Source organism: Notamacropus eugenii, chromosome 5 (genome assembly GCF_028372415.1).
Source record: "Notamacropus eugenii isolate mMacEug1 chromosome 5, mMacEug1.pri_v2, whole genome shotgun sequence".
Classification (NCBI taxonomy): domain Eukaryota; kingdom Metazoa; phylum Chordata; class Mammalia; order Diprotodontia; family Macropodidae; genus Notamacropus; species Notamacropus eugenii.
In genome coordinates, this window is record NC_092876.1 from 374,368,698 (window position 1) to 374,395,934 (window position 27,237).

Genomic DNA, 27,237 nt, shown 5'->3' on the forward strand with positions numbered 1-27,237 from the left:
GAAGTCTCAAGGGATACTTGAGATGTTAACGGTGGCAATGGCAGCCCATAAGCTCTCTCATAGCCTACTTTCCATAAATTTACAGATAGCTTTAATTGATTCATTGACCATCAAGTTCTTATAAAATACTATTTTTTCCACTAGGTGGTGCTACATTCAAGCCACCAGCCAATAAATTTTAGCATGCCTCCTCATCATTGGGACACAATTCTGAGTCTTTCTGAGGGGTCTAGTATGTCTGCCCATTGGCAGATGGTTGACCTGAAAACTCTTAAACAATTTCTCACACACTGTCCAAGCTTTCCTTGGCTGATGCTTCATATTAGAGCAGACACTGTTCCCAGTTCCCAGTTGATAGAAATAAAATACCAATCCAAATTATTGGAAAATTTGTAAATTATAGGAACATTTCTATGGTTTACCCTCCACATCTGGAAAATTACCTTAAATCTGACTAGTCTTCTATAATTTCTATTACACAGGCAATTCATACTGTGGTCACTTCATTTATTTATATGTGTGTGTGTATGTGTTTATATCTATATCTATACATATGTAGATATAAACACATATATACACACATCTACATATGTTACACACATATGTGTGTGTATGTCTGTATATAGGTCTCAGTGTGCTCACCAGTACAATGAGGAGACTGGACTCAATGGCCTCTAAAGTCCCTTCCAGTTCCAAATCTATGATCCTACAAAGAGAAACTTTGTTAAGAGCTATGTTGTGGAGCAAATTGGCTATCTGTCTTCCACCGATCCTCTCAGCCATCCTTACCCTCCTGTGGTACCCAAAGTACAGTTTCAAATCCCTCTAGCACCTGCAGCTTTTGGAAGCATTGCTGGCAAAGGTTGTGCTTGTAGAACCCCTAGTGATAATAAATGGGACCCAAAACTGTTACTAGAGAAACTGCAGGTAAGAAAGAAAATAGTCCTTTTCATCTTCACTGGTAAAGAGATTTTTCTCAGGATATCAATCCTGCTCTCCTCTGGTTTCTTTTGCAACACTGCTCTGAATCTGTGGATAGTGATTTAGACCCCCAAACCTGCTGTTTCTCTGTTACATGGTGGGCAAAGAATTTCTGTCTCCTACTACAGCATCTCTCTTCCTTTCTTCTGGCACCTGAATCAAATGGCAGAGCAGAAGTCAAAAAGCAAATAGAGGAAGGTCTACTTGTATGAGTGCAATCTCTGCTTCATTCTTGCTTTGAGCATGCCCTCAACCTGCCCTGTTTTCAACATCTGATTGGCTCTCTTTCCCCTGAAGCAACTTAGCCCCCTCAGAGATGATGCATATTTCAGACTCCTGCTACATGAAGAAAAACAGTCAGACAAAACTCACCAATATAGGCAGCCATTTGGCACTTGTGATATTATTTTCCCCTTCACTTCTCTTCAGAGGAAAGGAAGAAATGTGTCATCATTTGTGCTTTAAAGAAAATAGTTTGGAGTTACCTTTTTCTACTATAAAACTGTAAAGTATTTGTCTTCACAAGAAGTTTCCTCATCTGGAAAACAAGGGCTTGGATTAGATAATCTCTAAAGTCTCTTTCAGTTCTAACATTCTATCAGTCAATCAATAAACCTCTACTATGTACCAGATACTGTCATAAATGCATACTAAGAAAAGAAAAGACAATCCCTACTACCAAGGAACTCAGTCTAATGGAAGAAATGGCATGCAAACAACTATGTACCAATGACATACATGACATATTGGAGATGATCAACAGAGGGAAAGCATTAGTATCAAGGTGAATCCTGTGCCATTACAGGCAGCTGGGTGGCACAGTGGATAGAGCACCAGGCCTGGAGTCAAGAAGACTCTTCTTTCTGAGCTCAAATCTGATCTCAGACATTTACTAGCTGGGTGACCCTGGATGAGTCACTTAATCCCATTTGCTTTAGCTTCCTTATCTATAAAATGAATTGGAGAAGTAAATGGCAAACCACTCAAGTATTTTTGCCAAGAAAACCCCCAATGGGGTCATGAAGAATCGAACACAACTGAACTAATCAAAGGAAAAAGAACAGTGCTAATTTACATGGAGTCAGGAAAATCCAAAGTACTAAGCTATGATTCTGAGAGTCAACTTAGAGTATCTGGCAAGATTTTGGAAGAGCTTTTTACTCTATATTTATTTCAACACTTTAAAAAAAATTGTGATTTTGTTTTTATGGATATTCCTTCAAAAGTAAGACATTTTCTGTCACACCTAAGAAACATTTAAGTTTCACCTCGATATGGAGGTGATCCTGGGTGCTTAACAGCTGTGACAGTACCAACTCAGGTAGGTCCTATGATGTTGGGCACATACCTAGTTACAAGTGGCATGGCTCTTGTCTGTCAACCAGTCTAGCTAAATTGACCAAGAGGAGATGAATTCTTTTTGTCCACATATTTTCTTGGAGATGGTCTCCTAAAGTGTTCATGTGTACAGGAAGAGTGCGAGTTTGAGATCTGGCAAAATAATGGATTATTTTGAAGCATTCCAGACAACTGATTCTTACCATCTTCCCTGAATTTGTACACTATGGACCTCCATGTCTTTCCATCTTCTCTGCTGCTTAACCTTCCTTATATGTTCTGTCTTTCCCTGTTAGAATGTCAGCTCCTTGAACTCACAGACTATACTGATTTTTTTGCAGGGGGGTGGGATTCCTAGTGTACCTAAAAAGACTTTGTCATTCATATAAACATATTATTATATTTCATTCATTCAATCATATAATCATATAATGAAGACCGTAATGGCAGTAATGATATACATTATCTAATATTACATACTACTGTCTTAATAATGATAATAATACATTTTCTCTCCTTTCTCCCCAACATTTGCAGAATTTCCAACGTCCTCCTTTGCAATGTTACAAAACGTGTGTCATTCTGGTTTGTAGTGACAGACCCTTCTAAAAATCAGACACTTCCTGCAGATGAGGTGCAGGCAGCCATAAGGTAATTGTCACTCCATTTTATTCTCTTTCAAACCTGTTTTGTCTTTGATGAACAAACATGTTAATTCATTTAAAAGCTATTTATATACATGCCAAATTATTCTGTTGTTTTCCTTCTTTATTTAAGTACACCAAGAGATCAAGGATTACATCCTTTCAGCTGTAGGTGCTAGACAAAACCCTCTGAAATGTTCTCCATGTCTTTTTTTTTTTTGAGGCATGATGTTAAGGCATGCCTACATGCCTATTATTTGAGGCATGATACTCTGTTAAGAAAGAATGCCTTTGACTCTATAAAATAAATAAATGAATAAACAAATAACTTCCACAACACTAAATTTAAAAAAAACCCAATATAACTGGTACTTGGCAACTCTGTAGAGTTAAATTACATACATTTCAAGGGATAACAGAATAATAGCTAAAGAAATAAGAAGTCAGGTTATAGAACAAAAAACTTCTGTAAAGCACATGTTGTTGTTGTGTGTCCTGTATTTTCAAAGAGGATCAATGCCACAATGGGAGATGACTTAACTCATATGAATTGGATTCAAGTGAGACAGAGTTGTCAGCCTCACTTCCTGAGTCATGATAGGATCATCCGTGCATGACCAATTATGAACGGATTTGTTTTTGTCCTGATCTAACATTTTATTAGTGTATGGTACTCCTACCATGGGAACTCCCTCCACTGACTTGTCAACTATTTGTAACTTTAAGAAAGTAAGTAGCACAGTGGATAGAGTGTAGTCTGGAAGACGAGTTCAAATCCAAACTGAGAAACTTAGTAGCAGTATGACCCTGGGCAAGTCACCTAAAACTTTTTGCCCCTGTTTCCTCATCTATAAAGTGATCTGGAGAAGGAAATGCCAAACCACTCCTGTATCTCTCCTAAGGAAACCTAAATGGAGCCATGGAGAGTCAGATATGACTGAAAGGCAACTGAAAATATTAGAGTTTTCTTTTACTCTCTCATCATGCCATTTAATAAGCAATATTTATTTCATATTTATGTATTTAATGTTTCTGGAAATATTTTCTGGACCCCTAACTTTTACCATTCATCTTCTGTATGTATTCTTACTCCATAGTGTACATTGTGATTTCCCAAAATATTCATTTTTTTGAATTGAAATTTAATGAAAGTATTTAATATATAGCACTGCTGTTTCTGTATCATCTAACTCATGGCGTCAATTTAGGATTACATATTTCAGGGTTTCTGGTTTAGGTTACAAAGAGATAAATTCTATAGGATAGAAAAGAAGGTGGCAAAAGCTTACTAATAAAATAATCTGGCCTTGACCCGTGGGAGTAAGCACCAAGTTTAAGAAAGACTATACCCGTTCTAAGTTAGTTAAGTAAGGATATGGAATGGTCAAGAATTAGGGTCTAAGGTTACATAAGATCAAAGGAATAGAGCTAGAAAGCACATTAGGTCATCAAGCCAAACCCATTATTTTATAGATGAGAATAAGGAGCTGCAGAGAGATTAAAGTGACTTTCTCATATTTCATAGGCAGTAAGCTCTGTTTCTCAATCCTACACCATTTCCATTTTAGCATATTAATATAGCAAAGTTCTCAGGATGCACCTTAAGGGTGCATTATTTTAAATAAAAATAATAGCTCATATTTATAATTGTGCTTGTGATGGGCCAGGCACTGTGCTGAGCATTTTATAATATTTTTTTTTTTATTTGAACCTCAACAATCCTAGAGATAGGTGCTATTGTTATCTTTATTTTGCAGCTGCTTAATCACACCTCCAGTACGTGTCTGAAGTTCAGAACTTCATTAATCCAGACCTAGGTCTATAGTTCTCTATCCACCACCTAGCTGCCCCAGCTTCTAAAAGCTATAGTAGCTTAGGGCTATCTATTTAATCCACTAGTTAACTAGACTTGTCCATGTAGAGATAAAGAGTTCATCATTTCAGTCTAGATTCCTTCATATCATTATCCTCTGGCAGTACTGTCTTTTCTAGATTCCAAAGGAATTTCAGATTGTCTGTATGGTTAACCTCCAAGGTTTTGGCAAATGTGCTGGCTAGAGAGAATCTAACTGGTATGCCTTAAAATAAAAAATACCAGACTACCTTATTCACATTGTTGGTTCAAGGGGTAATTATAAGGGGATTATATTCCCATTATAATTTTTTTGTTGTTCAGTTGTTTTAGTCATGTCTGACTCTTTGTGAGTCCATTTGAGGTTGTCTTGGCAAAGATGCTGGAATGGTTTGCCTTTTCCTTCTCCAGCTCATTGTATAGATGAGGAAACTGAGGAAAACACAGTTAAGTGACTTTCCCAGGATCACACAACTAGTAAGTGTCTGAGGCCAGATTTGAAGTCAGGAAGATGAATTTTCTTGACTCCAGGCTAGGCACTCTATCCACTGTGCCACCTAGTCACCCTTCTATCATAACAGTTCATATCATAAGAGAATATTACATTAGGACATCCTGTCTTTCCTCCCCTCCTGCCCTCATTACTTCCCATTAACAATAAGCCAATTGGTCCAGTGAGCTTTTAGCAAAGGCATGTACTCAAATGACACAGAAACAAAAGTAGTTACTAATATCCCCACTCCCTCAAAGCTGAGATGCACTCTCCCACAAATACCTGTAGCATCCATGGCATGAGTGAGAATAAACTGACAATACCATGAGACATAAATGTGTGATTTCATAAGATACAGTTCTTGGTGTTATAATCTGGAAGTTCTTCCTCTCTTTATAGAGTCCTCACCAATCCCTGATGGGTTTCTGAATCTGTCCCTTGCCCTAATGTGACTTTCTTCTCTGCTGTCAGGGGTCACCTTTTAAAGGTGCTTTCTTCTTGGGCACCTATCTCTCTGTATCCATGGCTTTCTGCTCAATGCCAAGTGCAATACCCTTTATTAGTCTAGTTGGGAGAATGGGGAAAGGATCAGTCAGTTAACAATAAATTAGTCAACAAGCAATTATTAAGCATTTACTGTGTGCCAGGCACAGTGCTAATTACAAATTTGAGAAAAAAAAAGACAGTCTCTTCCCTCAAGGATCTCTAATAAGGAAGCCAACACAAAATGAAGGTGAAAGGGGAGGAGAGAAAGGAAAAGGAGAAAGAAGAAAATACATATTTGGTACTAGAAGTCCAGAAAAGAGCAATCTTGTAGGAAATGATGTAAGTGGTATATGTTTTGCTCGTGTAGGTTTACACATATCCACTTGGTTCTGCCTAGAGGTGGCTTGCAGGGTTCTGACTATGGCAATATCTTTAGCATCTCCTCTGCCAACCTTTCTCCAAAGGAGACTGATTCTTGCCAGGAGGGGAAGCATAAGATTAGGGTCTGAGACTGGCCACTCAGTTCTCCTCAGAGAGATGGGAGACTAGCTAGAGCAATATTTATCTCCTTCAAATATTGTTATTCATAGGGCAGTGTAGGCAAATTCTAGCCAAAGAGCCAGAACCAGCCAACCTCCTATAATTTACAGGACCACCAAGTTAAGAAAGGTACATATATGTGTGTGTGTGTGTGTGTGTGTGTGTGATACACACACACACACACACACACACACACTTGGCATAGTTTACTGACTCTTTGTTGAGAGGAAATACTTTTTAGGTTCAATGGGGAGAAAAGAGAGATTACCTGTTTTCCCCATCCCCTCTTCCTAACTCTCCCTCCCCAGGCAGCTCTAGGAATGTAATCTCTTCCAATCTGAAACTTTTGAAATCTGTCCAGGGTTGAGGTATTTCAAGCCTCCACCAGTGTAACTAATTTATTTGCACAGCTAATCCTGTTTTTTCCTTCTTGACTCCATCAGAGGAGTAATTCCATTTCATGAAAGAATCACATTAATTCTCCATCATGTGCAACTGCATTATATATCTTCATCAACTGAACTAGAGAGGAAGGTTCACATACCCTTTTAGTTACATGAAAATAAAAATTTAAATCATTTGTTACTAACCACTCTAGGCAGGATTCATTTTCAAGTACCTTGTGGTCAATTAAATTGGACGTTTGTAACTTGGAGAACTAATCGACTGCTCCACTGGTTTGTTGCTTTACAACAAACTGTAACAGGTCTATAAAGACTAAGAGTAGTGAGAAATTAAAGTAATTTGAATGATGTACTACTAATTTATTTTCTAAAATCTGCTTTTGAGTGAAAAAGTATTTGGACCTGAATTATTGACCAAGTAAGTACTCTGGAAAGTTCATTGGTTCATCCTCTTAATTTTGTTTCTAGAAACACAAATTTATACAGGTCTTTAAAAATATAATCACTTCCTTGAAGTCAGGAATTGTTTTTGTATCTTTTCCCTTATCACCAACACTTGGCAGAGTGCCTACCACTTTGTTGTCATTATTTTATTGTTTCGGTCGTGTCCGACTCTTCTTGGTAAAAATACTGGGGTGGTTTACTGTTTCCTTCTCCAGTTCATTTTACAAATGAGGAAACTGAGGCAAATAGGGTTAAGTGACTTGCCCAAGGTTACACAGCTAGTAAGTATCTGAGGCCAGATTTGAACTCAGGATGATGAGTCTTCCTAACTCTAGGTACCCTATGGATTGCACCACCTAGCTGCTCCACCTATCACTTACAAAGTGCTTAATAAATGTTTATTGGCTATTGATTGAATTCTAGGGTAGTTAATGCTCTTAGCTGTTTCAAAGTAACATTGCTAATAGATTATAATAAAATCTCACCAAAATTATTCTTTGTTGTTCTGAATGGCTACTGTGTCTTCTGCCTCTATTCTCCACCACCCCTCCCAATCACACATACTTCACTTTCCCTCTTTCTTCTCCTCCCATTCCCTATCCTTCTCTTCTTATTTTTAAACTTTCATAAGTATAAATATTTTAAGCTTTCATAAGTATAAAAATATCAGAACTGTATCTCCCTGAAGTCATGTTTTTTCTGGATTCAGTTAATGATGTTAGCTTGGGTATGTCTATTGTCACATTAAGGATAATCCATCAGCTAACTATCTTGATTTCATCTTGTTGCCTTTTTTCCTTAGTGCTTTGTTAGCATAAACAGAATATTTAACCTAACCCCACAGAATATAGAAGAGAAAAGACTTTAAGCCAAAGCAATTTATTCACTAGCCCAGAGAAGATATGAAAGAGCACTTCAAAGAGAAAGATTGTTTAAGCTGAAGTTTGAAGTTTGTTTTTGAGATGATATAGTCCTTTCTTAGAACAGAAAATTTTTGAGCAGTTAAGTAGGATGGAAAAGTTAGATAAGTTTTCATCTTTGCTTGTCATACTTAAATAGTGAGCTTCTCTGTTGTCTTGGAAATATCATTACCCTCCAGAGTCATTATTATTTGAATATGGATATAGAAATATTTCAAAATGAAGTAGAAATTATTAAAAATTATCCAATGTTTTGGATTCTCACTTATGTAAGAGTCTTCCCCCAAATCAAAAACCTTTTCAGTCAAATTCTGCCTATAGGCAGATGAGTTAGATATGTTTGTGATGAGATTTTGAGGATGTATCTCCTGTTCTCTCAAAAACCACCTGCATTCAGCTTGCTGAAGCTTTAAAAAATTGCATTCATCTGCCTAATGTCCAATGTCATTTCTTCCTCAGGGAGAATGAGTTAGCTAGATTGATGCTGGGCAGCAGCCTAGAAATTTTTGATAGAGCAAAATGGAAGGGCTACCACCAAAGATGTAGAATATAGAGAAGGTGGACCAATTGTATCTCCATCACAATTGTTCTGAGGACCTGCCCCTGCTGCCACTTCAGTGAGTCTATGGTCTACTAATTTGGAAAAGCCTAAGTAACTTAATTTGTCCTGGAGAAATTTAACAATTTGAAAATATGAACACAGCTTGAAATTTTATTTCATACAACAGAGGGCAGCACCATCAAGGTCAGCTGCCCCACTAGCTTCTAGCAGCCACCAACCCATTCAAGAAACCTAGAGCATGCCAAGGATTCAGCAAATATTGAGAGAAAGAGAAAAAAAGTGTTTTATGCTCTGTGTGAAATTATTAATAATCACACCTGTTTTAAATTTTTTGCTATTGCTTTTGCCCCTTTAGGATGAACAAAAACAGGATCAACAATGCTTTCTTTTTGAATGACCAGACATTGGAATTCCTAGAAATTCCCACAACTCTCCGACCCCCCACCGAGCCATCAACACCAATCTGGATTATCATGTTTGGTGTGATCTTTTGCCTTGTCATAATTGGAATTTTATTACTGATTATGTCAGGAATCCATCAACAGAGAAGGTAAAAAACATAGTATATTACCAATAGGTTCCAAATGAAGTGAGTTAAGAGATGGGTCATTTTGTTTTGCTCTATTCATGTAATTTTAAAAATATATGGGTATTTCCCAAGATGGAGGTAGCTTCAGCTAAAAAAGTAAAACCTGTAGGAAACTGGTGATACTAAAATAATTATACTATGGTTTCTAGTAAGAAAGAATGCAAAAGCCATTTAAAAAAGTTTTTACCCTTACTCCATGTCTTAGTTATGAGAACACTTGAGGTGTTCAGGGAGGACTAGCACCTCTGGTGTGAAGGTTTGCTGAACCTTTTTCAGGGCTGCCCATCTTCTTTTGGTGTCTATCTTCACCCAACTCTTGCCTGTGGCTCTAAGAAGCTGTAGCACACACAGCAATCACACTTCAGTAAAACTGTCTTAGCATACAGGCTAAATGAGGTTAAGGGTAACCGACAGGCCTCAGACCTATCTGTAGGGTGGTAGCCTACTTCAGGTATATGAAGACTTCACTTGGTGGAATGAGTGGGTGAGAATTTGCTCCAAAGATCACAAAGGAACTGTCAGACATTGAAAATGCAGAGATCATCCACTGCAGCCCAGTCTTGCTACTGAACTTTGATGACTCAGGAAGAGACAGTGAGGCTGATGACTTTGCACAACTCTGCCTCACTTAAATCCAATTCACTGGCAAGTAAAGACATCACCTGTAATGTCATTGGTCCTCTTTAAAAATGAAGGGAGAACAGCAATCTACAGAGTCTTCCTAAGGATTTTTGAGGGACATGGAAGCATTGTAACTTACAACGTTATTATATAAACTATTGGGACCATTACCAGACATGGCAGTGGGAGGTGAGGAGTATATATTTGTGGAAGTGGGAGCAGTCAAATGATATACTAGTGGGAGTGGAAAGGGGGAAAACACACAAATATCTTCTTTATCTGACTCTTTATGTAAGTTTGTGTGACCCATTCAGGCTCATAATTTCTGCACTGGGAAAAAGAGAAAATGTGTCTGATCTTCCTGTTCATGGGAAATCCCTGCTTGGTTGGTCTCTTGGGAGCTGTGTGGAGTCAGGATGCTGGTGTGAAAAGAGTCAGGACACTAGTCTGAAACTGTCAGATTATAAAAGAGATTTTTACATATACAAAGTTTTCAGTGTCCTCATCCTACCCTAGATGCTCCATCACCCTCTCACCCTAGAAATGTATTTCCTAGGCCCACTGCCCTCATTCTGTTCCCTTGCCACCAAAAATTATTGCTTACCACTACTACAAAAGTTTTTGTCTACTACTCTCTTTCTCCTCTGAAATTTATCTATCCTATCAGGTCCATGTTGATATGATACTTGTGGACTGGGTGTCAGTCAGAGGAGCCCAATTAGCCTACTCTGGGGACATTGTTATCCATACCCATAAACCTTTAAAACAGAGGTTCTTAACCTTTTGGGGAGTCATGGACCCTTTTCAGAATATTGCTTTAAATGCATAAAATAAGTATATAGGATTACAAAAGAAACCAATTATATTGAAATAGTTATCCAATGTAAATATATGCATATGTGTTCAGTTCCTAAGACAGTTCAGATAGGATAAGGTACCAGACACTGAGGTCCTTGCTCGAACTAAAGTATCAAACATTCAAACTATGCTTCAGAGAGCTCAACTCTGATGGGCTGGCCATGTTATTAGAATGCAAAATGTACACTTGCCAAAAAGACTATTTTATGGAGAACTCACATGAGGCATGGTGGTCAGAAGAAGTGATACAAGGACATTTTCAAGGTGTCTCTCAAGAACTTTGGATTTGATTGTGTGACATGGGAGACACTGGCACAGGACACTCAGCATGGCATGCCCACATCAGAAAGGGTGCTGTGCTCTATGAGCAAAGCAGAATTGAAACAGCACAAAGGAAAGATAGGATGCGCAGATTTGGAGTAACCACCCCAAATGTTCAAGCTGACTATCTGTGCCCAATCTGTGGTGGAGCATTCCGACTCATATTGGTCTAATCAGCCACAGTTGTATACATTGAAACTTCATTTTATCATGGTGATGTCATTTTGGTCCTCTTTGAGAATGAAGGACAACATGTGTGTGTGTGTGTGTGTGTGTGTGTGTGTGTGTGTGTCTATACCAATGTCCTAACTCCAGGTTAAGAATCTCTATTTTAAAATCTGACTACTTCAGGCTAATTTCCTGACTCTTTCCACCCAACTCCCAATAGAACAGACTAACAGGGATCTCCCATGAATAGAAAGAGCAGACAGATCTCCCCTGTAACAGGAAAGAAGCTCTGACCCTGAGGGGATCATACACACTCATACAAAGGGTCAAGGGAGGAAGGCATCTGTGTGTTTCTCCCCATTCCCATTCTTACTAGTGGGTAATTAATAAACCTGGAGGGAATAGGTAAGCCTAAGGAGTATGAAGGCAACTAGGTGGATAGAGCCCTGGACCTGGAATCAGGAAGACCTGAGTTCAAATCTGGCCTCAGATACTTACTAGCTGTGTGTCATTTAACCCTATTTGCCTCAGTTTCTCATCTGTAAAGTGAGTTGGAGAAGGAAATGGCAAACCACTCCAGTGTCTTTGCCAAGAAAACCTCAAATGTGCTTAAGAGTCAGACATGACTGAAATGACTTGAAGAGAGAGAGAGAAAATGATTTACCTGGTAAGTCTGAGATCAGATACAGCCAGAGGTTTATGGAGGCAATCAGACTATTCTAAGGACAATATAGGAGAATATAGTTAGAGTCTGAAAATGCTAGAAAAATGGGGGTGGGGAGAGGGACAGTAGTAGTATAGAAATTCTTCAGAATAGAAAGCATTCTTTCCATAAAGAAATTTCATGCCAATAAAGGGCATGAAAGAGCCTGACTGAAAGTTGATCTCAGCAATGAAACCGGCTAGTCATCCTTTTATGGTAATGGGATACTAGTCATTAATCCCTCCTTACTCAGCTGTGGGCTTTGGAAGGATCACAGATACTTCCCTGTCTATAGAATTACACAGAGGCTCTCCTCTAAAGTCCCCTTTCCAGAGTAAGCTGGAGTGAGACAAAGGAAGTTGTACACTGGGGAGAGGAAAAAATATGAGCTGATAACCTAATAGTTCACTGATGCTGTTTGAAATGGACCTAGTCTGTTTCTAGGTGGGGAAAGTGGCTACTGGATAGCAAAAATCTAGGTGTATGATATGCAAGACTACTTCCAGGATATTAGGTGTTTTTGCATTGCTCCCCAGATTCTAACTTCATAGCACTGACTGTGGGGCTGTGTAACAGCTGGCAACTGATGATTGGTGAAGTTTTAAGTCTGTTTATATTCTAAAACACATGCCCCCGGGAGCTCCATTTTCCGCTTGAATGTTGCCTCTGTTGTCAGCAATTCAAAACTTGGACTATTGACAAAGGAAGACTGGCAGGACCACAGTGGAGTATGTGGGGTCATTGGTTTCTTTGGGGAGTCCTAGATGCTGACTGTATATTTATCTTACTCTATCCTACCACAGATCCTTAGATGTTTATGTGCCCCAGAACTATTTGTGGGCTCTCATTGATACACAGTTTCCCACAAATGGGGCTCTGGAGAGTGGAATCTTAGGAAGTGAGATTAAACATTGACATCAAATTTATTTTTATGTTGAAAATGTTCTCTTCCAAAGCCCACATCTGGCATTCCACACATTTGGAAAGTGGATGGTTGAATGCACCACAGAACATAGAGTATAGATTGTGAAGCATTAGAGTTAAAAAGGATCTTAGAGAATATTTTACCCAACCCTTTCATTTTAGAGATGATAAAAATGAGGATCAGAGAGAGGAAGCAACTTGCCCAATATCATACAGCAAATTAGTGGCTGAACTAAGACTAAAAACAGTCTCCTACCAGTTTGATGTATCTCTGATTTCCAGATGATCCATATTATAAGCAGGGGACATTTGTGTTTTTAGCAAATAGTGAACTTTTTCCTTTGCTTTCTCAATTGATAAAGTTCAAAAAATGAAATTACTGTGAGTTGTCTAGTTCCAGAACAAAAATTTTTAAAGAACAGAGTAAAAATGAACTTTACTGGTAATTTTAGCAACTGTGGTTTGTAATAAGACATAGTATATTATAGGAATTTCTTTAGTGTATAATATTTAAAGGAAGCCACAAGTTCCATATGCAGGCTTTAGAAAGAATATGCTATTTAGAAAGAGGAAAATAAGAATGGAGTTTCAGGGGCATGAGTGCCAGCTTGATTAAGATCTTCATGTACTGGGGACACTAGCAAGTCAAAGCATTAGAATTCAGAAACAAAGATGGTCTTTGGCAAGAGGTTACAGAATTCAAAGAGATTCATTACTTTGAGTCTAATAAGAGTCAAATCAGCAGCTGAAGGAACTCACTGGCTAGTGATTTTTTTCTCATTAAATAATAATAGCTTCCTAAGGATTTTCCTCTTTGTTGTTGTGGTTTCTCCTTCGTTTTTGAAGAGAACCATGACATTTGGAGGATGATTTCATGACTTGCAAGTGAATTGGATTTAAATGAGGGAGGGCTGTGCAAAGTCACCAGCCTTACTTTCTCCTCCAGAGCCATCTGGGTCCAGTGGCCAGATATCGATCAAGATGACTGGAGATGGCCCAGCTGTTGAAATAAATAGTGAGAAAGTCTAATATGAGGTGGACATTTTCCTCTGTTGGTTTGAGCAAGCTTTAAACAGCATTTTCCAAACACAACCGAAAAACACTATTATGTCACAAAACCAAACAAACAAAAATGAAAAGCAGACAAGTAACAGAAATCCTATCTCAAAACAAACCTGTAAATGATGTACATTATGTGTCGTTATACAGATTATGGGGCAGCTAGGTGGCTCAGTGAATAAAGTGGAAGACTCATTTTTCTGAGCTCCAGTCTGACCTCAGACACTTACTAGCTATGTGACCCTGGCCATCAACCCTAAGGGTCTTCCCCTCCCAGTTTGATTTTTTTTTAATTAAAGGGGCCATCCCTTGACTCACTTCTTAAAGAGGCCTGTTCGCTGAATGGATGTTATCTCATTCAAAGTGAGAACCTTAGCCTAAAAGCACTAGGGTCTTCCACTGCATCCTGGGCCATCTCCAGTCATCCTGATGAATGTCTGTCCACTGGACTCAGATTATTCTGGAGGAGAAAGTGAGGCTGATGACCTTGCACAGCCTTCCCTCCCTCAAATCAAAGTCAGTTGCAGGTCATATCATCATCTCCCTGCTATCATGGGCCTCTTTGAGAATGAAGGACAAACCACAACCACTTTCACAACCTGTGACCCTGGCCAAGTCCTTTAATCCTGTTTGCTTCAGTTTCCTCATTTATAAAATGAGCTGGAGAAGAAAGTGGGAAACCACTCCAGTATCTTTGCCAAGATGAGGTTACAAAGAGTCAGATACTACCGAAATAACTGAACATCAACATATAGATTTTTCCAGATGAGGAAATGAAGGTTCAGAGAAGTTAATTCACTTGCTTGAATTCACACAGTGAGTATTTGAGATAAGATCTGAACCACAGTCTAATAGTCCAGCACTTTACTCATTATACCACATTACTTCCAGAGAGAACTAACAACATTTGAACTTGGATGTTACAGAACCTGGAAAGAGTTGGGAATAGAAGTTGGAACTTTTCTAGGTTATTCTACTACCATTCTCTCCATCTATATCCCTATAGAATAGATATAGAAAAAGATAAGTGAGAACTCTCATGATCAGATAAGTAAGAGTAGCAAACATTTAAACAACTGCTGTGGGTCAAGTACTTTATTGGGCATTGTGGGAGATATAAATTTAGGTAAAATCTGGTTTCTGCTTTCATGGAATATGTAGTTCCATGGGGGATATGACAGGTACGTCATCATTCACCTGAAGCTGCTATCTCCAAGGTTACCATTGCTTTCTTTATTGCCAAATTTCATGATCTTTTCTCAATCTAAGGTCCTTCTTGACCTCACTCAACCTTTTACCCTGTGCACCACCATCTCCTCCTGGATGTTTTCTCTTCTCTAGGCTTTTGTGACATTGTTCTCTCCTGGCTTTTCTACTTGTCTGACTTCCTAGTCTTCTTTACTGAATCATCATCCCCATCATGCCTACTAACCAAATGTACCCCTCAGAGCTCTCAAAATTCAGCTAGCCTGGTCCATGAGTGACAGGTATACAGCCCAAAATCATACTTCCACTAAAAGCTTTTATAGTGTAGCATTATCAGCCAGAACCTTGCTCTGCTTGTATACACTTTCAGGAATCTAAGGTCTTCTCCTTGCCATGAGGAGGCATCAGAGTTGGACTTTATTGGAGGTTCAAATAACATTTTTTTGGTCCTTGTGCATGATATCTTTTGGTCTTAGAGAGATGTCTGGGAATACTGATTGGTGAATGACTTGCCCATAGTTACGTAGTTTTGTGTGAGTGTGTGTGTGTGTGTGTGTGTGTGTGTGAGAGAGAGAGAGAGAGAGAGAGAGAGAGAGAGAGAGAGAGAGAAAGAGAGAGAGAGAGAGAAGCATATCTTGAAGAACCCAGTCTTCCTGACTTTAAGATTAACCTTTTATCTCCCTAAATAACAATACTCAAACATATCTGTAATTTCATAGATGTAGATGTTCCCTCCAACAATGTAGTTCACAGCCTTTTAATGCCTGAACATGGGTGCTACTATTGTCCATATTCTTCCATAAATTCATCAAGAGAAGCCTTCCTCAGTTTTGCCCAGCATCTCAAGGATGCCAGTGGAGCACATTAGCTATTCACTGTTGAGTCTCATCGTCATGACATAACTTGTCCATCTTCTTTTCCCATCATGCCTTATCTATGACCTTCTTAACTCCAGTTCTGTGTAGCTTCAAATAAAATTGCTTTTTAAAAAATGCTGACTGATCATATTTCACTGATGCTAACCCATATTATACTGAATAAACCTTTAACTCTATATTATAGAATAATCCTCTGACTTCACTTATTTTTGTCCAGTCAAACCTCACCACAAATATACCACTTATTAATCAATAAATTAACCAACAAATATTTATTATGTTATATTACTTTGTGCCAAATACTGTGCCAAGTGCTGAGAATAGAAAGACAGTAATAGTAGAACAGGGTTAGCTAGCTGGTACAGTGGATAGAGTGCTGGGCCTAGAGTCAGGAAGATCTGAATTCAAATCTGGCCTGACACCAGCTGAGCAAGTCATTTAACCCTGTTTGCCTCAGTTTCTTCATCTGTAAAACCAGTTGGAGAAGGAAATAGCAAACCAAGAAAACCCCAAATGGGGTCACAAAGAGTCAGACACAACTGAAACAACTGAACAGCAACAGTGGTAAAACAGTTCCTGCTCTCAAGGAGCTTATATTCTGTTGGAGAAAACAATATATACATAGTATATACATTAGTGCAATAATGAATCCTATAAAGTAGTCATATGTATTCCATTCACACTATTTGAAGTTATAAAAGGTAAAATATGGTCAATGATTCCAGAGATGGACTGTGAATTCAAATAATGCAACCACTTCACCAGATTTGTTATTCACATTAATTGGACCCCAGCTATACGCAGATATATACCTAACATATGCCAAAAGAATATAAGATAATTTGGCTTGAAATAATGAATAGGGTCCAGATTTATAGGTGGTTTAATTATGAGATTTGCTATTAACTCATACTTATTTTAATATGGATTAATATCTGGAAAAGCTTATGAAAAAATTATTTGAAATTTTTTAAAAAATCAATCCTTATCCTTTTTATCAGTTTCTAGTTGTTGTTTCCCAGATACTTGTATAGAAATAAAATCTTTCCTCCTCCTCAGGGAATATCCTGCCAGAAGATAATAATTGTATTTGTAGCATCATTGTCTGTTTCCCAGGAGAAGTGAATGTAGTGTCACAAACTTGCATTACAAAATCACAGAAGGTTCAAATACAAAAAGCAGATGGCAACTCTCCTGTTCGAACATAAAGTTCCTCAATAATTAGCAAATGTAGTAAGAAAATTTATGACAAAACCCTGGAGATAAATTGATTTACTGTTGTTTTAGTCATATGTACTTTCATGGTTTCTATCAAGGAATACCTTTTCTTCAAGTGATATTTCATTATTTTCCATCTATCTATGATATAATCCTTGTGGGCTCTCCCTCTGTGCAAATTCCAACCCATTTGTACTTCTTGTCCAGTGGGCCTTCTGTCCATGTTTCTTATAGTCTTTGGATCCATGATAAAAATGGAATCCAAAAATTTCTTTCTTTGTTTCTCCAAGGAGAATCTGTCAGTCACCTTTTACCCCTCTCCTCCAAGTGGTAAGGGAATGCAAAAGGTACCAATACAAAAAGCAGAAAATTAAATAGAAGTTAAATAGTCTAATTTAGTATAGTAGATAACATTGAAAATTGGGTAAGTATAGAACCTAAAAGTCATAGGACTGGAAGAGATCTATCTATAATTCATGCAGTCCCTTGCCCAGGCAAGTAGGCACCTAAGGGGTCATCTCAGTCAGATAAAAGTTTAGTGAAAGAAATACCAAGTTCTTCCTTATACCTCACCTAATCCCTCATTCAACAACATAGGTCTTTCTTTTACATTCATGTATCCCTCCCTTTTCTAAATATAATTCTATAAACTATTTTCCTGTTTCCTTTCATTTTATTTTCCATAAATTTTATTTTCCAATATGTTCATCATTTTCATTGTTTTCCTTTAGACTCCCCACTTTTTCCATTTTTATCTTGAAATATTAAGCCCCTAAGTGAGGGTACCATTTCTATGCTATGACAATATATTCACTGAATGTAGATAAATGATGGTAAGTGATCAGGCTACATGAAAGAAGTGACCTACTCTTCTTTGGTCAATTTGGGATCACTCAGAAAACTAATTCAAATGATTGTGAAAAAGAGGTATTCTTTCCCTGAATTTGCAAGTGTTGTCATTTGGATCCTTCCAGATTTCCCAGGAATCAAATACTCCCTCGGTATCTTTCCATATCCAGTGAACACATTTGAGATGACAAAGTCCTCCATATCCTTTGACATAAATAGCTCTCTGCCTCAAGATTTCAAGGAACATTTAAAGAAATCTTTTTTAAAGTAATATTTTATTTTTTCCTAATTACATGTAAAAACAATTTTTTAACATTTGCGATTTTTTTAAGTTTTGAGCTCCAAATTCTGTTTCTCCCTCTATTTCCTCCCCCTGCTTGAGTCAGTAAGCAATCTGATACATGTGCAATAGTGTAAAACATATTTCTATATTAGTCATTTGATGGGAGCAAAAAACAAAATGAAAGGAAGGAAGGAAGAATGGAAGAAAGAAAGTGAAAACATTTAAACAAATTGTGGACAAGGAAAAGAGGTCTTAAATATATATTCTCGAATTTGTTGAGCAACCAAATTGTGATGCCATTCCTCTTGGACTATTTTTCTGGAGGAATCAACGGAGTTCCTCCAGAGATCTTTATCAGGATTTCCCATTGAGTGGAAAAATTTACTTCCCCAGTGGTGAACCCTGGCCTAATCTCTCTGGAGGATATTGCCTTTAAATGACTCAATAATCTTATCTCTTCAGAAGTAGGAAAGGCAGTGATCTTGTCTATACAAAAGGTACTCTGTTCAATTTCTGGTTACTATTCAATCCATTAACCCAATGAAAGAGGTTCCCCCCTTCCTTTTGTCCTGACCCAATGTTCCAAGAAGCTTTCCTAATAATTTTGGAAAGAACTCTGGAAGAAAATATTATTTCTTAACATTTTAAGATATGCTGAAAAGGTTTTAAATATATTTCCACAATACAAAGAAGGAAATAATCTCTACTTGAAAGAGCTAATGGAAAACAGCAAGGGCATAAATAAGTGTATATAGTGTAAATATGGTCCTCCTGAGAAGGAAGGATGAACAACAAAAGCAACAATAAAGAGAATAAACACAAAACAGTTAAATACAGGGCAGTTTGTGGTGGGGGCTGGGGAAAGAACCAGGAAAGGCTTCCTGCAGAAGGTGCTTCTTGAGCTGAGTCCTGAAGAAAAAGAGGGATTCTATAATAGATACAATATGCTTCTAGTCCACGACATTTTGTTACATGTTCTTTAGTTCTTCAATATGAAATCATACTTTTAGAACATGAGGTATTTGACAAACAGTCTACTTTTTAAAATTTAGCTTTAATTATAGCCTAAACATTTTCAATCATGTAAATTCCCAAGTTTTTGGAGCATCTTTATTTCTGTTACAAGGGGGAAAAATGAAGATTTCTCCCCATAGTTGCTGATTCTGATCAGCATTTGAAGTCCTTGGTCCTTGAAATATGCTCTTTTATTATTATAATGGTTTTTAATTGTGCTTTTGAAGAGCTTCAACTTTGGCACATTTCCCTGGAGTAATACTCGTTCTTAAAAATCGCAGAATTAAAGTCGTAAGAAAAGAGAGCAATGAAACAAGTGTATGACTGGAAATCTGGAACTTAACTGACGATTAACTAAAGATGGAGAAACCAACACAGTCTGGTTTCATGTGGTCAAAGTCAAACATTTTGTGTCAACCTGGTGTCAATAGGAAAAACACACATCTGATCATTTCTATTGCTGTCACAAAATGAAGAGATATAAAAATTCTTTCCTGTCCCAAGTAATTTGCACACCACTCTAGAAGAGGGCAACTAATTCACACTCACTTTTATTTTTAGAAAGAAAAAACCTCTTAGGAAAACAATCAGAATGACTCCAGAAATATAATTGAGTTTTATTATTCTTATTAAGAGTAATGCATAGCCAGTGAATGAGTCAGTTTATGATAGCATGTGCTCTGAGATATGGCAGAGGACTGTCTTACTATGAGATAACCTTTGAGCTTTTTATCATTTCAAATGGCCCTAAGTTTGGTGCACTGTGTGGTACACAGCAATTTCTTAGACTTTGAACAACTGTATCTAAAGATTAAAAAAAGAACAATGTGGGTATAATTACTGCTGACACTGCTTCAGCTGAATCAATAGTTTCAGTAATTTCCCTCAGTATCTTTTCTTTTCGATAACGAGATTACTTTTATCTAAAGATGAGCAGTTTATTGTTACTGTCTTATTTCATACCTCATCATTTTCCATTTCCTTAAGAGTCTCTCCTTTTTGTGAGGGGCAGGACTGAGGAAGAAGAGAGAGATTTCTAATACTTGGAAACTTACTACTTTTCAAATTTCATACATATAGAATCATTCAGAGACCATTTTAGTCCAGTCTTTTCGTTTTACTGATGAGGAAACTGAGGCTATAAAAGGTAAAGTGACTTGCCCAATGTCACACAGATAATAAGTGACAGAGCTGGGATCTAATTTGATTCCAAATCCAGGACTTTTTACATGAGAGTCCTAGATTTAGTGCCAGAAGACCTGATTCTAAATGTGGTATAGTAGAAAAAAACAATTGATGAGTCAAAGCACAAATCCTTCCTCTATCATTAACGACTACATGACCTTGGGCAAATCACTGTCTCTTAGAGTCTGTTTCCTTCTGTGTAAAACAGGAGAATTGGACTAGAGGATCTTTAAGATGCCTTCAAGACCTAAATCCATGATCACATGACCTATTTTGAATATTGACTCTATTATTCCTAGCTGCACAAACTCCCTGATTGTCAATTTCCTTATCTGTAGAATCCTTTTGTTGTTGTTGTTGAGTCATTTCAGTTGTGTCCAACTTTGTGACCCCTTCTTGGGGTTTTCTTGGCAAAGAATTTCCTTCTCCAGCTCATTTTACAGATGAAAAAACTGAGGGAAACAGGTTTGAGTGACTTGCCCAGTGTCACACAGCTAGTAAGTCTCTGAGGCTGGATTTGAACTCAGATCCTTCTTCCCTCAAAAGGGAATGTAAGGATCAAATGAGACAACATATAAAATGGACTTTACGATTTCAAAGCACTGTTATATAAATGTCAGCGATTAGATACTTAAATCACAATCATAATCCATGATGATCTGATAATTTCCTTTAAGCTTCCCTATTTCTGTTAAGGACATCACCATTCTCAGCCATCCACATCACCTTTGTATCATTTCTGACTCTTCTTGTTCCCTCATTTTCCACATCTATCCACTTGTAAATCCTTATTGACTCTAATCCCACCGCATCTCTTATGTTAGCTTCGCTCACATAGGACACCCTCACTTATTATAAGAACAATTATAGTAGATTACTAGTTGATCTTCCTGCTTCAAGTATTTCTCTTCCTTTAATTCCTCTTCCACACAATTTCCCACATAATCATCCTAAAGATATCTTTGATTCCTCATTCTTGCTTATCCCATATCCAAACTATTGCCAACTCCAATCAAGTTTACCTTTATGATATCTCTCATATATTCCTCCTTCTCTCCTCTGACCCTGCCATCATCATGGTGCAGGTCCTTATCCTCTCACACTGGAATTATTGCAATAGCCTATCAGTGGGTCTGCCTGTTTTAAATATCTTTTCAGTCCAGTTCATCCTCAACTGAACTGTCAAATTAATTTTCCTAAAGTGCAGATCTGACCATGTCATTCGCTATTCAATAAAACTCCAGTAGTTCCCTATCACCTCCAGGATCTAATATAAAATTTGTTGGACATTCCTAGCCATTCCCAACCTAGCCCCCTCTTACATTTCTAATCTTCTTACACCTTACTCCAATCTACCTTTCTCCTGTACTTCCTCCTCTTCCACCTCAATCCCCAAACCTACTTTGTGATACTCTTTGCTCTTCCATGCATAAGATGCTCCATTTCCAGATATTTTCTGTCTGGCTGTTCCTCATGCCTGGAATGTTCTCCCTTATCCTGGCTTCCTTTAAATACCAGCTAAAATCCCATCTTCTACAGAAAGCATTTCCTGATCCCCCTTAATGCTTTCCCTCTATTGATTATCTCTGACTTATCCTGTATACATTTTGTTTGGACATAGTTATTTTCATGTTCTCTCCATCATTAGACTGTGAGGCCCTGAACAGCAGAGACAGCATAGTGCTGGCATGTAGTGGACATAAGACATGCTTATTGATTGTGTAGATCACATGTGTGGCCATGGCATCCCACCCCCAGCCTTTCTATCCCCCCAGGAACTCTTCTTTCAATGTCTCCTCATTGCTATAGGACAAGGTATAAACAGAAACTTAAGGACTCATATAATTTGTCTTCCACTTACTTTTCTAGATTTATTTCATATGATTACCCTCCACAAACTAGGTTCTAATAATATTGGACTACTACTTCTATTGCTGTCACTAACCACTACCACCATCATACTACTACTACTCTTATTACTAGTGCTACCAACATCATTACCACCACTACCACCACCACTACTACTATTACTACTACCACCACTACCACTACCACCACCACTATCACCATATACTACTACCACTACCACCACCACCATCACTACCACCACTACTACTACTATTGCTACTATCACCACTGCTGCCACCACTACCACCACATACTACTGCTACCACCACTACTATTACTATTACTACCACCACTGCTGCCACCACCATACTACTAGCACTACCACCATCACCACCACCACCACCACATACTACTACCACTACCACCATCACCATCACCACCACCACTACTATTATTACTACCACCACTACTTTCACCACCACCACTACTACCACCACATACTACTACCACCACCATCAACCACCAGCACCTCCACCACTACTGCAACTACAACTACTGTTACTACAATAACCACCACTACTACCTTTTCCCAAAGATTAACACTCCATCTTACATCTCTGAGCATTTACAGCCATGCTTGATAATCAGGGGCTCAATCTCTGCCTCTTAGTATCCTCATCTTTCTCAGGGCATAGCTCCACCTCCTCTTCAAAGCCTTCTCTGGCCCCTCTATCCCCAGTGTTTTTACCTTTTTTTACTCATTTTTTCTTATGCTTTAGAAATTTGTGTCTATGTTACATTTCCAAGCTCAATAGGGCAGGAATTATTTTACTAGTATCTTTGTATCTCTAGTAGCCTTGAAAACAGGTGCTTGATAACTATTTGTCACTGAACTTAATTGAGTAATGAAGAGATGAGGTATCTCTGTGAGACAGATTTCACACACATATCTTTAGGATAGATTTGGCTGCCTTAAATTTTATTTATCAAGTCAAAGGGACAGCCTAGAGTTGAAGGTCCAGAATTGAATCATTTCAGCAGAACAGGCATAAGATTTCCCTCCTTTTCCTATTAAACTCATCATCACTGTATGCTATAGGTATTTTATCAGCTACAAATATTGAGTATAATAGGCTGAGGGTACTGATTTCTCTTTAGAAAATCTTCTGTCACCTGTGAAATTAAAGATAACAAAATGGAGTGTGGTTTCCTTTTATTATATTCTACTGTAAATAATGAACTGTGATAGTTCTATAATATTGTTGCTTTTTTTTTTTTTAACTTCCCAGGGAATGTAATATGGGTACAGCTCTTGAAGATATTCCAATTCACTTTAGTTCAAACAATTCATTCCAATTCCGTACAGTGGATAGAGTTCTGGGCTTGGAACCAGAAAGATTTGAGCTCAAATTTGGTCTCAGATGCTTAATAGCTGTGAGACCCTGGCCAAGTCACTTATAACTGTTATCTGCCTCAGTTTCCTATTCTATGAAATGGGAATAATAATGTCACTTATTTCTCAGGTTGTTTGTGAGAATAAAATGAGATAATATTTGCAAAGCACTTTGAAACCTTAAAGTGCCATATAAATTCTAGCTATTGTTGTTATTATTTTTATTTTATACACCCCCCTCACTGGAGAAGTAGATATAACATATGCCAACTCATTGCCTGATGTTTCTGCCAAGCCTGGAGTACCCTTGCTCACCCTATGATAAGGGTACATTTCCCCTCAATGTTCAGTTCTGGGACTATATTTAACCATTTAATTAGCAAGTATTTATTGAGCACCTACTGTCTGCCTAACATGGTGCTTTTCCAAAAAGTCTTTTAGGGAGTCAAGAGAATCATTGTACTGTTTATAACCACATTCATGTAGATACTTGTTAATGACTGAATTTCATATATGTTACCACCTCCACTGTTTTTATTTTTTATTTTTGCCTCTGGTAAAGCATAAAATTTCCTGAAGAGAGGGACAAAGGACTCAATGTTGTATATACCTTCTCCATTGTACCTATTATCATAATGAGGTCTAGGGAAGATTCATAGTAAAATTCAGTGAATTTCAGTGAATAAATGACCATTTCCAATTCAGTGTTCTTTTCATATGCCACTAATCATGTAATTCTTACAAGTTTTGCACATATACCTATATTAATAATGATAATTTTATTAGTCAGAAAAGATGCTGACTCAGGGTTTTAGGAATTCCCTGGTTACACACATGGAAGCAGCTAGGTGATTCAGGGAATAGAATATGAGACCTGGAGACAGGAAGATCCAAGTTCAAATCCTGCCAAGAAAACCCCAAAATGGGATCATAAAGAGTCAGATACAACTGAAAAGACTGAATAACATGATGAAACCTCATTGTTCTCTTGTTTAGGGTTTATTCATTACTACGGTAAAGAGATAAATTAGCTCCATAGGTCTAGAATTAGGCAACTCACTTAATTTTGATTTTATTAATCTTAGTGCCTAATGATTTTATTATTTATATGTATATTATTTATTTATTATATATATTTATTAGTGATCCTAGCACCAAAATTTGACCATTTCAAAGGTGCATGGAAAACACTATGATCAATCAAGCTTAATATGAATTTCATCTGAGTCTTTTCATGTACTTTTAGGAAAAGCAAAGCGTTGAAAGAAACAAGTGATGTTGAAGACAAATATGAAACAATGGTGACAATAGAAAATGGTATTCCCTGTGATACTCTGGATTCCAAGGAAGGACATATTAACAGAGCCTTTGCAGCAGATGATGATAAACTCACACCGCTATGAGAAGCAGTTCCCTCCTATTGCCCTAAAGAAACTTAGTTTTGCTGTTGACCATCTAAAAATATCAAGAAATGAGAGGGTTGTGGTTGTTTTTTTGACTATGCATCTTCTTTAATAAGAAATTTGGATGACCAGAACAAGTGAAGAAGAAATTGACTCTAAAAGTAGTTGATAAAGGTAATTTTAATCTTAGGGCATTAATTAAGGAAACTATTGTAAAATATTTTCCTGAGAATACAAGATTTATGAATATTCATATGATATATTTAGTTATTGATTTTAAAATGTCAATTGTTTTCTCATTCTTCCTATTTTTTAGAAGATCAGGACAGGGATGTGGTGGCACTTTTAACAACTAGCTCCTCAAAAAAATTGAACACATGACATACTTTTGAGTTTGATCTGCCTTATTAACTTTTTCTTTATCACTTTCTTACACCTATACTATTGAAAAAAACCAATAAATCAGGCTTTGATTTGTAGCATTTGCGTATTTACAAGATGTAAATGCTGTGCCTGAAAATTTAACAATCAGCTCTGGTAAAACAGTTTGAGCAGGCTTCAGCACATCCCTACTATTGGTATTGATTGCCTGGATTACTACGTAAGTCCCTCTCTAGGTTTTCTTTTCCTCATCTGTAAGGTGAAAGAGTTGGATAGGACATCTAGGAACTTGTTCAACTGTCAAACTGTGTTCTTCTGACTCCAGTTCTCCAGTTCTCCAAACTCCAGTTTGTATTATAGAAATGGAGAATACTGAAGACATGTCATAGTTGAAAACTGATTATACTGGCTAAAATGTTTCTGGTTTTGCTTTAAGTAGGTATTTTAATGTTGCCCTTTTGTCTACTGCAAATAGGTAGATGAGGAAGATATAAAATCTTTTCTTTTATATATGCTTGATAAAAATGGGTGTGGATGAGATAGAGAGAGGAGTTTGATTGTCTTAGCATATAAACACTTCCTAATATATGTTTTGAATATGAAGTTCATTTCATCATGCCATTTCTACTATTTGACTAATTTTTTTGCAATTTGTAAGTTTCTAACATGGACGTACCCCATTCAATAAAAATGATAAAAGTTATATCTCTTTGCTTATGTGAGCCCAGAGCTGGATGTCTGTTTCATCTTAACTAATGAACTATTAGATCCTGGGTCCAAATATTCTTGTCTTTAACCATCAGTTCGAGTCACAAGTTCAACATCTTTGAACGTTCTTGGGTAAAGAAATCTAGTGATTTCTAGACCATCTTTTCTTGGTAGACTTGGTAGAATTTCTTTAGTTTTCATTTTTTTTTTTAGGTAATTAGGCTTAAGTGACTTGCTCAGAGTCACACAGTAAGTGTCTGGGGCCAGATTTGAAGTGAGGTTCTCCTGTCTCCAAGGCTGGTGCTCTATCCACTACACCACCTAGCTCCCCCTTTAATATTCATTCTTACAATCGTCATAACTATTTAAGCATTGGTATAGCTAGGTATCCCAGGGTATAGAGAGCTACACTTCAAGTCAGGAAGACCTGAATTTGTGTCCTGTTTCAGACAATTTTGCTGTATGAACCTGGCAAATCACTTAAACTTTCTATGCCTTGATTTCCTCATCTGTAAAATTGAGATAATAACATTTACCTCACAGGGTTGTTGTGAGGAACAAATGAATCAACATATATACATCTATGTTAATATATAACATAGGACTTTGCAAATCTTGAAGCACAATATAAATGTTAGCTATTATTATTTACTAATAGGAATATAAAAAAAGCTGTTTAGTATCCCACTGTCAGCAACCTAATTTATTTCCTACTATTACTACCATCAGTTATCTGAGGAAAATGTATGTCTCAGCCCTGTTAGATACTGGAGTAGAAGTGAGGCCTGTAGGCAAGGAGTTAGGATTACAACCAAGAATCACCTATCCAGCAAAACTGAGCATAGTTCTTCAGAAAAAAAAAAAAGGACATTCTGTGAGATAGAAGACTTTCAAGCATTCCTGATGAAAAGACCAGAGCTGAATAGAAAATTTGACTTTCAAATTCTCAAGAGAATCATGAAAA

At 37.4% G+C, this 27,237-nt stretch overlaps 1 protein-coding gene across 1 annotated transcript in view; it reads left to right on the top strand.

The window, feature by feature from the left end:
• The window catches only part of CLTRN (collectrin, amino acid transport regulator), a 70,038-nt gene extending 43,770 nt beyond the window's left edge, over nt 1-26,268 (top strand). The window contains exons 4-6 of the mRNA XM_072614299.1: nt 2,857-2,970; nt 9,020-9,214; nt 25,028-26,268. Coding sequence (XP_072470400.1) covers nt 2,857-2,970; nt 9,020-9,214; nt 25,028-25,184 — 466 coding nt within the window. The 3' untranslated portion in view covers nt 25,185-26,268. The remainder of the gene's footprint in view (nt 1-2,856; nt 2,971-9,019; nt 9,215-25,027) is intronic.
• The last annotated feature ends 969 nt before the right edge of the window (nt 26,269-27,237 follow it).